Source organism: Drosophila bipectinata, chromosome 2L, assembly GCF_030179905.1.
Source record: "Drosophila bipectinata strain 14024-0381.07 chromosome 2L, DbipHiC1v2, whole genome shotgun sequence".
Lineage (NCBI taxonomy): Eukaryota > Metazoa > Arthropoda > Insecta > Diptera > Drosophilidae > Drosophila > Drosophila bipectinata.
Window position 1 is genome coordinate 5,147,251 of NC_091736.1, and position 17,075 is coordinate 5,164,325.

The following is a 17,075-nucleotide window of genomic DNA, read 5'->3' on the forward strand; positions in this document are numbered from 1 at the left end:
CTTGATTATTTGGCAAATGTTGGACAAGAGAATAAGCCCCCAAAATGTTTTCGGTTTTCTTAAATTGACTTTTCTAGCTAAAGGTATTCGGTTACTTGATATTAGGTTTATGCATTTTCTAATGGATTTATTTTCGACTGCTTTAACTACTACTCTTAAAGAAGTTAGGCAGAATTTGTTGCTTCGTTGCTCTTTTGATTTTGAAAAACTTTTGCAATATTGGCTCCAAAAGCATAACTCAGCCCAATGAGTCCATCGACATCATCTCACACCGAACAGGCTCAACTAGCCACAAAATAGTTTCTGCCAGAAACATTTCAACAACTTTGGTAGTTTCGTATTTCCTTGCAATTTCTGGTGAGGGGTTTTTGTTTTTTATTCATTTTGCATTTGCTATTCAGTAATTCTTTTTCTCATCCGCTTGCCCGCAAAAACTGTTGAAAAATGTTTTGCCCATGCAAATATTTGTAAATCAAGCGGAAACAGAATTACGAGCAACTTCCTGGTCGCATATGCTCGTCAAAGCAAAAAAAAATGGAACTGGGTTAGGCAGTGGCGTACAGATCAAGAATTAACAAATTTATTAAAGGACTAGGCCTAGTTATTGAAATTAATATTTGCATTGAAACTAGTTGTTGTTTTTCCAAGTTTGTTGTGAAACCAATTGAAAGCATATTTTCTTAGCTATCCCCTTTCTGCCTTCTCTGCTTTCATTACGATTGCACACAGGACGTGTTGAATGGTCAAAGTTCAACTAGTGACCAACCAATGCCGTTGGCCCTTATATAATAGGAAATACGGGTTTGCCTGAGCCTGGGCTACCCACCGTCGAGCCCAATGGGCATGGATATTCTCCTTTTTTGCACTTTGACCCTCATTTGTTTGCTTGTTGTGGTTCCCGCTGCCGTTGATGTTTTGAACTTTAGCAGGTGTTTGAACTTGGGTATATTTGCCTTCGTGGCTGCTGGAAGTTTTGCTTATTTAATGTACCTGGTGCCAGTATCCACATTCTGAATAAATACTTGAAACCCAATTGGTGAGTGTGCGAATATATCGTTTTATATTGTTATGTTTATAAATAAACTCTTCACAAACAATTTAAAATATTGTTTTAATATAAAGGAAATATCAAGAAATAATTGTTAATATTGTAAATTTCTTAAAAATTACTGAATGGTTTCGATAAAAAAAATTATTTTCTTCCCTATTTTCCATAAATTAAATGATTTCAATGAGAATATTTTGAGTCATCTGAGGTATATTATAAACTTATCTTATATTATAAACTTTTTATATATTTTTGTAAAAATTTGTACCGCTTAAAAATAAATTTAGTTTAATATATTTGACTAAAACCTTACCTTTTAAAAACCACTTTTAAAAAAGGTCCAAAAAGCTTATAGTTCAGGTTGGAAGCTTTGCTAACCACCACGTCAGAGGGATGTCGTGTAAAATTAGTGATGTGTAAAGTGGAAGCCACGGAAGAGACAAGAAAATATATTGAAAAACTAATACAATATTAATGCATCCTGATTATTATTTTATATCTTATGAGTATACAATTTTCGGAATATTTACTCACTTTAACTAGCAACTATACTAGCGCCAAAAGTGGTCAGGTTAAGGTCTGGTTTATTTTCCGTTAGAGGTCGCCTCTTTCAGGACGAAGGACGAAATTTTACGTCTTTTCATCCAGGGTACTATGGGACAAAAGTTAAAAATTGGCGTCAAAGGATGGTATGACAAGCTATTAATTTATGTTCTACAAACGAGGAACTGAAAGCTGAAGCTGAAAATTTCTCTCGCCTTTGTTCTCAAAAGCAAAGTTGAAAGCAAACAGAAATTAATCTAAAAAAATTAATGTTAAATAATATTTAAAATATTTAATAATATTCCAAAATCCAAATTATAGTCATTAAATTATTTCCCATCTTAACAATTGACTTCTTATTGGTCACAAACTTATGACTGACACGCAAATCTATCAGTAATCTCCCAAAAAGCTAACTTGAAGGTTGCCAGCAGGACACGTACGTACGATTGACAGAAAAGCAAAAGGACACTCTATGCTTTAATTATAATTGACATAATAATGAGTACTGGCACCTGCGCTAATCATCATTATTATGACCGAGTGTGGAAAATTAGATGGTCGTGGAGTTTTCCACGAACTTAACTGACATACCATGAAAGCCCTTGGCCCAACCACTAACCTGCTGATTTAAGTTGGTGGTTTTGCGGTTAAGCTACAAGTGCTTTAATTCGGTTTTAAAATTACAAACTCCACCCACAACGAGTGCAAGTATTTGTGTGGCCGTGAGAGTGTGCTTTCGCTTTGACACGACATACGACGAACAGGACCGGAACCACAATTGAATTATAAAGTTTATTGCATGCAATTCGCACAAGTACCAGCACGAATGCATTTTTAACAGCCATCCCCTCTCTCTTGTCGAAAAACCGCCCAGTGTGCCACTTTCTGAAGCATTCCTTTGTGCATTTCTAAGCGAAGAAGCAAAAACGAAGCTGAAACATTTCCACCAGCAATTCCGCAGCAGCAGCAACATCAGCTTTGGCAACTGATTCTTAGTCGTCGTGATGAAAGGATGCCCCTGGTTCTTAAAAAAAAGAAAAAATCCTAAAATCGATTTAAAATGTTTTCCCGAAACATGGCATTTAATTAATGGCTTTAAGATTTTCCGTAATCAATGTTTGCTTAATGATTAGCTATCGCTATCGTTTTATTGCGCATACGCCACGTGTGCCATTTAAGTACCAACGGAAGCTTTTATGAGGTTTTTCTTTTTCAGAAAAATAAAGTGCGTGGGTTCATTAAATTGCAAAGAAAATTTTGAGACGCACTTTAAGAACCAACACTCGATTTATGAGCCCTCCAAAAACAGAGCATCTGATAAGATAGCATATGATGAGAGCTGGCAACAAAAAAAAAAGAATCCTCTAGGTCAGCGCACGATTTCCATTCTTTTTTTAAGACACTACTCCGACGGCGAGGAATGGCTGGCGTCTGAGACAGATTTGTCCGTGCTTATTTGTACAATAGCCTCGACGTTTGTCTTAAAGACCACAGTTGGCAAGGACCAACCAGGACAGACAGGACAGGAGAGCAGACACACACAAAAGCCGCAGACTGGGCTCTGACTGTCCAAAGCCCCAGTCGATAAGTTAGCCTTAGTCCTGCGTGGTCCTGGCCCTGAAATTGTCATTCCGCCCCACCACCTTATTCAATTATGCAAAGAGGCACCCACAATGCGAACGGCAACATGAAAATTATGTTTTTAATTTTTAAGCACACAACAACAATGAAAGGGAAACCGTAGCATCCAGATCCAACAGCCAGACAGAATCCAAACCAAATTTTACCGACCACGAAACGCATCAAAAACCATTAAAAAGTCAGGGTGGCGTTGTAAAATCCAAACCAAATGGAACATAATAATGGAAAAAATAAATCAACTAGGATTCAAAATAAATGTTTCTCTCATTTTTTCAAACAATGCATTGTAGACATAATATAAATATTTTGGATCATTAAATGTTCTTTAAAATTAGGTGCCAATTACTAATTTTGAAACCTATCCCACTGTAGCCGTATTTCTAGCCAACTAACCAGCATCAGCTGGCACTTAAGTGCCCAGGACACTGACCAGGGACAGCGGCTATATTCCCTATATAAGTGGGTGCCGAGGCATCAAGAGGGTTTGAGTTTTTTGTTTTGTGTCTACGCCATGGTTGGGGAGGGAGGAGGTCCACAGATTCAAATCCGGGGGCACCAGCAGCGGGCAACGCACTAAATCGGATTACCCCAGAATTATCCTTGTTGGCATTTATTTTGGCTTTGCCGCACACACAAAGCCACATACAGGAATAAATTCACTCTAGGGGCTTGGGGCTAGGGGCCAACTTGTTTGCCGGACTCGCAACTTCATTCTGGTCCCCTTTCCACGCCCCTCCTACCTATAAACACATCAAAAGGAAACAACCAACAAAAAAATAAGAGAGAAAATAAAAATAATGTCAACTTCCGTTCTGCTTAACCAACTTTTGACGCGGACCTCTCTTTTTTAGCTCCTGTTGTTTAACTTCTTTTTGTATTTTTTTGTTGTTGTTTTGTTTATTTTGAATTGCAAATTTTTTGTTTTATTTTTTGTTCATTGTGAAGCATAATGAGCAGCGAGTGGTGTTGCTGCCACGACATGCGTGCCCATTGTTATTAAGCTTTTTACAGTGAAAAAATTTATATATTAAATTGGTTGGATAAATTATAAATAAAAGGAAGTGGAAATACCTTAATCAAAGTTTAAAAATTGTCTTAAAATTGGTTAAGTCATGAAGAATTTTCGCTTTCATTTAATTCAAGGTAATTTAAATATTCTTGGATCTTCGAGTAGAACAAATCTTCATCAAAATCTGTTCATCTGAAATTTTACCCAATTTTCGAAAGGCTGATGATAAATATTAATGATAATTCTTATCCAAAGACGATACAAATAGTCTCTTATATTGGTAAAATGTATAATAAATTGTCATTTCCGTTTTCCATATTTTTAAGAAGATTAGAGGGTATTGAGGACTTGATTCTTACCCGAAAATGTTTCCACTGTATTACATAAAGTACCGATTCAAATGTAACATAGAGTACGTATCTCACACCAAAAGGTCCCTAGCCGCACGGGCGCCACGTAAATCTATTAACACCTCACGTCTGACTGAAGGATAAGCCGGTATAGCCGATGTCAGAGAGCGAATGAAATGGAAACACTGGGCCACAACCACAGTCAATGCCACAATGCAATCGAGTAAGGTGACGAAGGCGCGTGTTCATAGGTGCGAGTGTGAGTGCGTGTGTATGCGGTAAATGAAACATTTTGGCCAAAGCGGCACGTACTGGTTGAAGGTTTCCCCTGGCTGCTAACCCAAGGTCCGGGGATACCACATCAAAAGGCAATCGCTGCCGCAACTTTCCCAACTAATTTACATAGAGTTCTCGACACCAAAACCTATGGGCCATGCAATTTGCATCGGGGCCGTGTCGAGGCTGCAACTTTAAAGCCAAGTTTTTGCCATCGTTGCTTTTAAAATAAACAAGTCGGTCGGGGTCCTACGAAGCAGCCAACTTGCCACTTGGCATCGGTCTAAGATTGATTAAGACGTATCTATTGTCGAAGACATTGGCTTATCCTTAATACCTTGGCACGTCCTGGCACCTCCAGAAGTGCTTTTAAGGGTAAGCCAAGGAGTATATTGGTACTGAATGTCACGTAATTCGCATGAATGCCAAATATTTACATTTATTCAACCTGTTAAGAAAATAAATACATTTTTTAAGGAGTATCTTCATCGATATAAGTACTGTTGAACAATAAATCGTGCATTGCCGAGGTAGCAACTCTTCGTGGATGGAAACAAAAGCTTACTCCATCTTTCTGTTCAAGTACATATATAAAATACTTGGTGGCTCGGGTGTTCGTGATAAAATCACATCTATAAACATTAATCGCCCTTTTATGAAGTGTAATAAATTTTGCGTTACACGTTTGCTCGCAATTTAACGCTCTTGGCCCCTTTTCCAATATTTAAAGACTTTTTAAAGGAAATCAAATGAAAGAACACAAGTTTTTTGTTTAGTTTCTCTAAAAATAGCTTTATTCATATTTGATTGGTACCCAGTTTGGTAATTTGGTTTTTGTGTTTTAGTTTCTTGTTGCTAGTATGTGAGTTTTTGAGTTGCTTCTCAGTGGCATTTAGTTGCAAACAACATGAACAAACATTTAGTAAATACATTCAGATAATTCTTATATGAATATCATATAACAATCACGACTTGATGGAGTACTTATTCAAACAATCTAAGCAATATACATTCATATACAGTAAATAATTATTAATATTATAAACATTCTATCGATCTACCTTCTCTAAAGATTTGTGTAAATTTGTTTGGTGTTTGATTTATGCCTAGAATCGAATTAACAAATAAATAATCTGTACTATAACTTTAATGAGAAAGATTTATCTGCACTTGGTTTTATTTGCTTCTATATGTATTATCCATTGTTGGACTTGAAGAGTGTCTATATATATTTACCAAGCACTTGGCCCATTGTGTTGGGGACATCCTTACAGATTTTTTACAATTTCATTGTCATTTCAGCGGTCCACACAAATGTCGAGAGTTGAGCTCGCTCTTGTTTGCACTACAAATTGATTTACAATGTTAAATGAATGAGCTCCCTCTCCCTCCGACAGGATAACAAAGAAAAAAGTGTACATTGTTCAATTACTCGTCATTAAATATGCGCCACATACCCGAAACCAAATGGCGCTGAACATGAAATATTCACAATTTCAGAATTTGTTTTCCTTTTTGTATAACATAAACTTGTGAATTTTTAATAGGCTCAGCGGCTATTTAAAAGTATATTCAATTTGGGAAAAATACCGCTGCTTGTACAGTTTTAATGCGTTTTCAATGGAACCGAAAACAATGAACACATAATTATTTACCATGGCCTTGCAATAAATTAATTTGTAACCAATCGCCACGTTTTACAGGCAATATTTTGCCGTGTCAGCCAAATGAAAATAAATGCTTTAAACTCGTTGTGCCTGAAGGGAAAGGAAACTACATGCTCGTTTATGAAACTCTATCGAGTCGGGCTTTTAATGGGTTTAATATGAGCTTTAACTAATAATATTACTTAAATATTATATTTTGTTGGCTGATAGAAATTCCTTTGTTGCTTTTATATTCTTTGAATTATTTATTATCGTTTGGCTATGGAATATTGAATTGTTTTTTAAACAGATTGATTTACTTTTAGTTTATTTGTATTTTTATTGGTCACACGTTGCTGGTTTGTTCTTCGATTAATTGTTAATTTTTTAGGTACTGTGCAGAGTTTACTTTTGAAAACCGTGAAATGAACAAACGGAAACCTATTTGGTAACATATACATACATATATTATTCTTTTTGTTTGGTGAGTGTGTCTCTGTGAGTGTGTGTTTCTGAGTTAACAACTTTTGCATTATTGCTTTTCATTAGCACTGTGCCTGGCCAGGCATTTAACTTAATTAAGAAGGCTACCTTCATATTGAACTACAACTAGACTGCCTTGCTCCCAACACCCGTCGACCTCCTCCCGCCTCCAGCCTCTGCCTAATCTTAGTGTTAACTCAAGGATTATATCTGGTTCAGATAACACCAGAGTGTGGTGTTATTCGCTTGACTCTATACAGTGACTACGGTTTACTGGCCTAAAAAGTCTTAAATGATCGCCAAACTCCCTTAGCTAAACGCCTCTATGTTGGTGTACAATATATATATATATTCATATTCGTATCGGAGTTGCGTAATTGATTTTACATTAATATTGTATATGCAGCATAATTAACTTTGATTATACACATGCCTCTGGAAGAAGAAAAACTTAGCTTTCCTCGCACTGCCATCGAGCTTTGATTATGTTACAATGCCAATCGAGTGTTCACCTCCTCGGCCTAATGCTAGGATTTCTTCTATGTGGTATATGTAGGCTCAACTTAGGCTCTAGTAATTGATATAAGTAGTGGGTTGAGTGTTTCTGACCATCTGGGCCTAAGTTAGGCTGGATTAAACACTATCCGCCTGCTCTCAGAGATAATTTGGCCTGGAGACGCAGCAGAGAAGGCTCATATTCTTGCAGATGTAGTTCTGACGCCTTTTGGCCTGCCAGGGTCCGGTTGTGTCCAGTGCTGCGTTTCGTTCTAAAAGAACCAGATGAAAGAGTAAACATTTGACTCGATTAAAGAATGAGTTGAAAGGAAATACAACCGAAAAAATAAGGGAAATACACTACAAAATAAGGGAGTTTGTGCACAATGCATATAAAAACAAACCACTAAGTTTTCTTTGTTTTTTAAAAATAATTATTCAAATAATTATTCAATAAATATTTAAAGTATATTTAATGTATTTAAATATCTCTTAAATTTTTCTGTGTACATCACAGAACACTATTAGCACAGTCAGTTTTTGTGCCTGGGTTTTGCCCTTTTCTGTATGCTATACAATTTTGTTTGCCCGACGGGCCTTGGCCAAATATCAAAGTGCACGGCAATGAAATTGCAGCCTCTGGAGCCACTGAGGCAAAGAAGCCGACAGGCTGGGAGCCTGCGCACTGGAAAAAAACTCACCCAAGTACGCCTCGTGCTGCGGCATGTACTCCTGCATCTCGGATAGAAGGACGGCTATGTCCTGCGAGTCTTTGGTAATGCTGCACAATTCCTCCTCGTTGAAGTCCGGCGTGATTTGTTTGCACAACAAAATCTGGCTTATGACATTACCCAGGTTCGAAGGTCCGGCGCGGTTCTCTGGAGGATAAACAGAAGGATATATTTAAATTAAGAAATAAACTGCCACAAAGTGAAAGTTCAGTCAAGGCTTATCTTGGCAATCACTTTATATCAAGATAAAGAAAAATAACAAGCTGTTTGATTCAATATAGTTGTCTTTTGTTTATTATTTTTCCATCGAGGCTCTTTGAATTTAATGTTTTCTGATATTATTTATTAGGATGGAGAGAACTCGTACTTTAATTCCATTTGCAACCTATTTTGAAGTTGTGTTACTCTTGAATGAAAAGTTGTCTGTACTTTACACGAGCTAATTAAAAGTTTTATCAAAAGCCAGTTTTATATTCCACCCAACACTTAATTAGACATTCTATATTCTATTGATCAAATCCCAGACGAACTATTGCCAAATTTTAGCATTCTACTCACTTTCGCTGCGTCATGGCTGTTTTGATGTTTTCTCTTTGATTGATTGATTCAGCCATCAATCTTCATCAGCCATGGAGGAATTAATTACTTATAGCTGCTGTCATTTCTAAAAGTTGCAACGAAATATTGCAATCTATCCCCCCCGGCGTATGCGTAATATTTTCAAATCGACAATCATATTACGTATACGAGGTGTTGGACATAAGTAGTAACTGGTCATCTGATTTAAACTTTTATAATTTCTTTTTTTATCATGATATACAAAAATGATATATAAAAAACTAATGATATATATATAACTATTTTTGGATTATTTACCGATTTCTAAAAATAAAAAAAGTAAGTATTTCGTAGTCGAAGCCTTTGCTTGTGCTTTTTCCCTTTAAGCCGTAGAGTGAAATGCATTTTCGTTTTCATGGCAATAATTAAACGTCCACATAAACCATGTCTCGTATAGAACCCGACGTTTCAGTCACTATCGCTCGGCCCCTTCAATTTCGCGTATATTTTGGTTTGAAATTACAACAGTCACACGAAAAGAAAAAAAAAGGCATTTTCAATTTTTGAATTTTTTATTGCTTATTCTGCGTTGATGGCATTTTCATGGCACTGCAGAAATTTGTTTGTTTCCATGGCTTGTGGGGCTGTTGCAGATGCGGAGAGGGCTCATAAATTCGCTGCACCAACATCGGGCCACATCGAAAGCCCAGAGCCTGACTCTGGCAGGAGCTATGTAAATATTTACTCCACCAGCCTGCCACCCACTCCGCCACTTTAATGTCTTTCCATACGCGTTGACAGTGAGAAACCAGTGCCAACGCAGCAGCGGTTGTAATTTAAAAATTTATGATCAGCAATTGGCATTTGGCATTTGCGTTATTTGGTATTCGCCCGCAGTTTCCATGGTCAGTTTGGCGACAAATCAGTACAAAGTTTGGCTCTGAATATTTTTGCACTCGCACGTGCGCATTACTAGTAAACATGCCAAACGAGGGGCAATCAGAGCCAGCTCACACACCCAATCGCCGTCGGGTGGCATGCAACTGCTGCAACAAGAGAATCTCAAACAATTGTTGAACGTGCAGTAAATGCTGACTGGATGCTTGCAGCCTTGTTAAAATTTACAAATAGAATTGAAGGAATTTTTTACCAGAAAGGCTCCAAAAAGATTTCAGGATTTAAAACGACTCTATGGACCTACCCCAAGCCTAGTTTTGAAGCCATATCTACCTATTATACCGGTCCTTCTATTACTATATACTCTAAGCCAATTATGTAGCTCATACCAAAACCAAACTCCATTTGGCAAAGTCCTTGTCTGAGTTTGACATTTGCTGGCAACAGCAAATTTTCAATGACCCGCAAATGCAAGGCGACAGCTGAAACATGCTCCCTGCCAACTGGGGCGGGGGAATCGTGCGTTGGCGTTGGCGTTGAATTAAACTTACCATAATAGCCGGACATATCCATTGGCACGACTTGTATGAGACGATAACTCTTCACAAGTTCACGTAGGAACAACTGAGCCATGTAGAACAGGAGCACCAAGTGCGGGTTGTCGGTGAGGATGCCATCGGCCATGGCACTGCAAAAAAAAAAAAAATAGAAAACAATAAAAGTATTTTCAGTGCAAGGTAACATGAACATCGGGCTCTCCATTCTAAGAGCAGGGAGTGTGTGTGCCACTGATATTATAGAACTCAGATGGTATGGAATGCGGCATTGTGTGGGCCACATTTGTGGCACGCCAAATTGCATGCGGAAATTGTGAAATGAAATTTATATGAATTTATGACATTTTTTGGATTGGGACTGGGGAGAGATGGGCCATCAACTGCCGGCAAACTAATTCGTTTCCGACAGACTTTTAAGGACCTCTATCGATTGTTGTATTTGGGTTCAGCTGCTGGTATAGAAACGCAATGACAGGTCACCCTAGAAGTATTTTCTGTGTAAATTATTTTATTTGGACTGTGTTCCTCCTCTGTAATCTTTTAAGCAAACTTGCCAGCTGCCCTTGGATATTTGCAAATTAATTTTTAATTTCGCAATTATCACCAGACTAGCGTTTTAATTCAACTGAAATTACGATTACAAAATAATTTATGTGATTGCACGAACCATTTCTCATGTAGCTCTGGCCAAGAAACAGTCGCTGCGCATAATTCATTTTGGAAACACTCAGAGTTTAGAGTTGGTCTGCAAATTGCTGCTTAGTTGACATTAATTTCAGTTTAGCAGCAAAAGCTGCAGAGACAGGGCCAATTACGAGGGTGTTCCAGGGGCGACGAGGGGATACAAATATAAATTGCCATAAACATATTTGCAGCTACACGGGAATAAATTCAATTTGTAAATTGCTTTTGCATTGCCCAAACTCAACGGAGCTGGAAATGAAAAATATACATTTTTCGGGGAAGGTCCTAAAAGTGTTGCCGTGTCTTATGATTTCACCCTCCGTCCTCGAGGAACATTAAAGCAAATAAATTGCAAATTAATCTTCCCCAAGGTGTATCTGGAGCGCTGTGTATGCGTTTGAGAGTTTTCCCCAAGATATTCAGCTTAAAGCGATTTAGATTTGGGTTCCATCCACAAGCCAAGGGGATGGAATACTTATGGCTTAGGGCTCCTATGTTTGTTGAATAATATTCAAAGTGTATCGTATTTATTTTTAATAACATCTGCACTCTCATCCATTAATATTTCAGTATACGAATATAAAAAAAGAACAAATCCGACACTTAAATCGTAATCAAATTAATGCTAAGCGATTTCTTTGAAAAACTGCAAGTTGTAAATGGCAGAGAGCAATGTTTTAATGATGCCCCAGCCCGGATGTTTTCCTTTTTGCGGCAGAATCTCGTTCGGATGGCTGATTGCGGTGCGCGGACATTAACGTGGGTCATTTTCGCCAGCAGAACAGCAAGAAAATCGCAATAATAAGTTTGAGCTGCGAAACAAAATCTGCAGAGCATCCGAAAACCCCAAAAATAAAAAGAGCGAAGGGCAAACAGGACTAAAAGGGCGAGAGAAGGACGCAAAAAAATGGGCAGACCATTGTCAGCAGCTGGTCTTGATTACAGTTCGGACGTTATATTCATTTATTGCAAATAACAGTGAAATATTTTTTATTCCCTCGCTAGGACCCAGGAAAATGTTTCAGAGAAAATTGTACAAAAGATTCGGGGGATTGGGGCCAAAAAGGACCACGTTCCTGAGGAGCTTTTATCGGGATCTCGATGCCATTTTGTCTGCCCAATCGAAGTTATTAACTGCAGCTGTATAAAGTTGTTAAAACTGCCGCAGTTTACGACCTCTCCTTATACCTTACTCTGAAGAAAAAATGTAAAAAATCGTTTTCAGCTACGTGACGAGCTCTCCTTAATTGCGTAACTTGACCTATTTCCCTGTCGGCGTTGTCTTCAATAATTTGCTGTCATTTTCACTAACATGGCCACAGAGCAACCGCCTGTAGCCTGGCTTCCGGGAACAGGCATCAAGTGTCGAAATAATAAACGAAATGGCCAACAGGGGTAATAAAACAATGCACCAGCAGGGGCAGTAATGCCAGGACAATGGGATGGAACGGTCATAAAAGGATGCCCTCAAAGTTTTGAAAACTAGCTGCAATAAAATGATGCAGCTTAGTAAAATAAACAAATGAAATATAATAATATTCTGAATTGTTTATTGATAATATTCATATATATTTCCCATTGTACTTTGGCAGCAGCAGTTGCAGGAAACATAAAATTTCCGACACATAGCCGCAAACAACATCGCCATCGACGACGTCTATGAGATTGGCTTTGGCTTTGATGGCGACGTCCCCGGAGGTCAGGATCCTTGCGGTATGTTCACCCAATTGTCGGATTGTGTTTTTGGGTGCAACGAAGACACTGAAACCGAGGACCGAGGATTATTTGCAGCGGAAATGCGTTAAAGCCAACATGACGACAACTGCAAGTGGACGACTGGAAATGAGGACAGGGCCCAGGCGAGTCCATCCCCCGAGGACGCTGTTGACTAACTTGCTGTCAAAACAGTAGGAGCCGGGCAGCTAAAACAAAGACAGTGGACAGCGGCAGTAATTTAGCAACTACAAACAAATGCACATAACTACAAGGCAAACAGCAGAACAAATGCGAAGTAAGCGCTGGCAAATAGACAGATAGATAGATAACATGGAACACAAGAGCAAACACAGCGAAATGGACCGAACGTCGCCTCCAAGGAAACACTATATTTACTATATATTTATGTATGTACCCTGTACATATATATGTATGTCGGTAAGTGCGAGCTGGGCAAACAAACAGGCAAACAACTATCAGTCACTCAAGGCAGTTGGCAGAGTGCTGCCGCCGCCGTTGCCGCCTCAAGAAAATGGAAATGGTTATAACTTAAGACAGCTCCAGGAAAACTGTCTATTCCAAGGTATTCCTATGCAGAAGTATGATTTTCTTTCTCGCTGTCTAATGCCCCATCTCCTGGTGAAAGCTTGTATTCGGTTGGCCCAAGAGGTATCACAACTTTGTCATCATGTTTGGCCAAGGAAACCACAAAAGTTGATGCTAAATGTCGGCACTATTTATACGGAAAGCCAACTTAGCGGCCGCTGTTTGAGTTGCCATTATAAATGTTTGCTTTGTAAAGAACTAACAGAAAGCCACTGAAATGGGGCACACAATACAGGAATTTGTTTGTCACTTTGTGGTTCCTTAAAATATAGAATTAGAAAAGACTTGAAATGGGCAAAACGTTTTATCAAAAATCTTTAAAAGATTAATGAGCCCTAAGTCTATTTCGCGTTTTAGAAAAAATAATATAATTTATAGGTAAGAAAAAGTCTTTCCCGAGTGCAAAAAAATGTTTTTTAAAGCTTCATTAAAACTTTATCAAACAAAGTTGTGTCTTTTTTTTTTATTATCTTACCGAATTAAAATTTTTTCTTAAGCGCTCTGGCTAAAATTTTTTTTCGTTTCTCTGACAGTCTTCCAGCATCCCCACCCTCAGAGTATGCAATATTCTTTATGGAAAAACAACAAAGTCGAGAAAAGCATTCTCTGTCTTTCCTCCTTGGTTTTTTCTTCACTTTCACTTTATTCCCGGGGACTATCGAGTTGTTGTGACTTTGGCTGTCTCACATGGGTCATGCATGTGTTTACAAAACATAAAACAGCAACAAACAACCAGGCACCGTCAGAAAGTTTGGCTCTGTCATTGTCAAGTTGCGCCCGAAGTTTTCGCTTTTCCTGTCCCGCCCTTGGCTTTTTCTTTACCTTCCCATCCCACCCAACTGTACTCCTCCCCCCAATGTTTTGTTCATTTTCCGAGCATACTTTTTGCTTTATTGAACTTTTACTTTCAATTTAACTTTGAGTCGTCGAGCCTGCAGCCTCTTTTTGCGTTTGTAGCCTGTCGCTTCGCTAATTCATTGTCGTCACTCATACGCCATGTGAGCCCATTTGAAAATCCTGGCCGCTCAGATTCGGAGGGGGTGATGCTGCTCGTCGACTCGTTCATTTGTGTCAATAAAGCAAAAATTAATTGAAATCTCCTCTGTGCTGTCGTTGTCTTTGGCTTGCTGCCAGCCAATCATCAATTTAACTGTCTCCGGATCCCAGAGTTCCTTACTTTCTTTCTTATTTTTTCTCAGTTTTTTGTTGCCTGCCCGGTAGCTCTCGTTCTGCATTTTTGCAAATTCGAATACGCACATATGGAAAATGCTGATGCTGATGCGAATGCTCGTCTCGTTATATTGACATTTCTCCACTCCGGAATGACATTTAAAGCGTCTGCTCGATAATAAATCACATTGTCATATGCCAGCGTGGTGTGCTTAAAAAGTTCTTCCCAGCGCATCAAAAAATAATAAATACAAAGAATATTCTGACAGATACCCCTGACTTGAAACAGCACGTTCTATTGGTTGTGTGTCTGAAATTACAAATATTTTATGTATTGTAAAGGAATTTTTCAAGTTGACGGTTCAACTTGTTTAAAAAAAAAAGCAAAAAAAAGTTTATGTTGTCGCTTTTGGGGTGCGATAATGGCACATGTGTGGCATCCACATGGGATTTCATCTTGGCCACATTCTGTGCCTTCAACCCGGGCATAAATCAATAAATTGAAGTCGGTAAACAGACAAGCCCCAAAAGTCAAACGGGATGTTAAAGTTTTTTTGCCTTTCAGCCAGACAGCCATCCAGCTGTGCTCTCTTGAGGAAATCTATATCATATTGACGGGCAGGTGGAGCTTAAACCTGCCACAAAAAAAACGATTTTTAACCCAAATTTTGTGTAACTCTGTCCATCAAATTTCACAACACACTCTCATACCTTTCATGAGATTTAATGAAAAAATTACCAAATATGCTGGAAACCCCTGAAGCGACTCGAGAGCAAAAAAAAGAGGTTATTAACTTTTGTTTGGCGGGTTGCTCCCTGCGAGTTCTGATAAATTATACAGCACTCTGAAATTGAATTCCAAACTCAGCCACTAACTCAGTTTGAGAGCATTGAAGGCCCCTGGCTTCAATTCGAATCCAACAAATTGTTATTTATGTTCCACCTTTCTCACGCTTTTCTCTACCAAATTTGACTGCAATTAGATTTGCATACATTTCCATAAGGAACATCCATCCCCACACTCATTTATCCGTAAAGGACGAAGGGCACATAAAGGAAATACCCTAAATGTCACACACACGTTGCTGTTTATGTTTATGTTAATGCTATCTATCCCTTTGGGCCTTTCGTTAGGGCTACACCGAAAAAAAAATATATAGTTAAGACTGGTAAACCAAGAAAGGTACAATTTATATAAAAATTTTTTATGTATTTTTAATGATTTGTTGAAAGGGAAAGTGACAGGTGTAAGAATTAGTCCATATTTTCTCCCTATGTATGTGTATAATATGTGTTGTTTCGCTTACCTCTTGACCTGGGGCATGAGTATCTGAGCCGTGTGCTTGAATGCCTCCACGCAGGTGCGCCGCAACTTGCGGATCTTCTCACGCAGTTCCGGGCAATCCTTGGCCTGGCCAACGTGTATCAGCATATCGCGGAAAAGCGCCACATGACTGTTGATCTCCACGATGAGCTGAAAGACGAAAGATGGGCAAACAAACACATCTTTAGTAGGGGTTTATATATATTTATCAGGGTCATCGACAGCAACGGATGCTTAATTTATGCGAGAGCTCTATTAGGCCCGGCACATAGCACATTACGTATTTTAATTTATGCACAACCCTCTCCAACAACCGCAGGCAGCATCCTAAGTATATTTGTTTGCCCAACCGGCTCGTTCAGCCAACAAATTTCTCGGAAATTCTCTAGCCAGATAAGACCGAGGTGGCAAAAGCAACAGCAACAGCAGCAGCTTCTCGTTTTACGGCCCATTGCCAAAATGGCAACGGAGGCGGCAAATGAATCGAGCAATCGAGCCCTAATTCCTTTCTTCTTGCCTTGCCTTGTCGTCGCCTGCGGCCGAATCGAGCTCATAAAAATTAAAATGCCTGCAATGCAAAGGATTATTCAGGCTCATTTTGTATGGCTTTTGGGTTTGGTTAGCCCTTTTTAGCAGGAGCAGGGGGTGGGAGCTTAGTCAAGCTGTTGCTGAAAAGTATATTAAGTCAATTATTATTGACGATATTCCATGCTTTTGGCTGTAAGTTAATTTTATAGCCACATTTTAAAGAAGTAAACTTTTCCATGAATATTTTACTCAATTTTTTGGAGTGTGTATTGGATAGGGAATTAGTATCTTATAATTAGTATCTTAGTGTGTCGCTACTTATAATAACAAATTATAACAGCCTGTTCTAGATATAGAAACTGCCACAACCTTCTCTATTTTTAATTAATTTTGATTTTATTTTACAACCTCCGCCAAGTTAATGTTACAGTCAGTCATATGCTTAATTTTCCGTTCACACAAATATAGCTAAATGCCACAAATCCCTCACACACACATTGGCATGCCACGCCCACGTACACTTTCAGAGGCACGTTTAAATATTAATGGTTGACTCTGGCAACCTCATTCCCCCTCATTCACCACCCCACCATGGAGCACTTCATTTAAAACGCGGCGTATGCGTAATTTTAATAATCCTCGAACGCCCGAACTGCTGGTAACGCCTGAAACGCCCCCAGCGATTGCAAAGTGAATTTTGTGGCTTGACTCAATTTTGGGGCCGACAGCTGTGCGACTGCGGATAAAGAAGACGATCCAAAGGACTGGAGATTTACAGCTTTATGAAATATATGCATGATTAGTCATATT

General features: G+C 38.7%; 1 protein-coding gene across 1 annotated transcript in view; it reads right to left on the reverse strand.

Annotated features, from left to right (window-relative positions):
* Positions 1-5,666: 5,666 nt before the first annotated feature.
* The window catches only part of dcma (decima), a 28,255-nt gene continuing 16,846 nt past the window's right edge, over positions 5,667-17,075 (reverse strand). Inside the window, exons 3-6 of the mRNA XM_017239495.3 lie at positions 15,721-15,887; positions 10,232-10,368; positions 8,196-8,372; positions 5,667-7,766 (exon numbers count right to left, since the gene is read on the reverse strand). Of these exons, the coding sequence (XP_017094984.1) occupies positions 7,654-7,766; positions 8,196-8,372; positions 10,232-10,368; positions 15,721-15,887 (594 nt within the window). The 3' untranslated portion in view covers positions 5,667-7,653. The remainder of the gene's footprint in view (positions 7,767-8,195; positions 8,373-10,231; positions 10,369-15,720; positions 15,888-17,075) is intronic.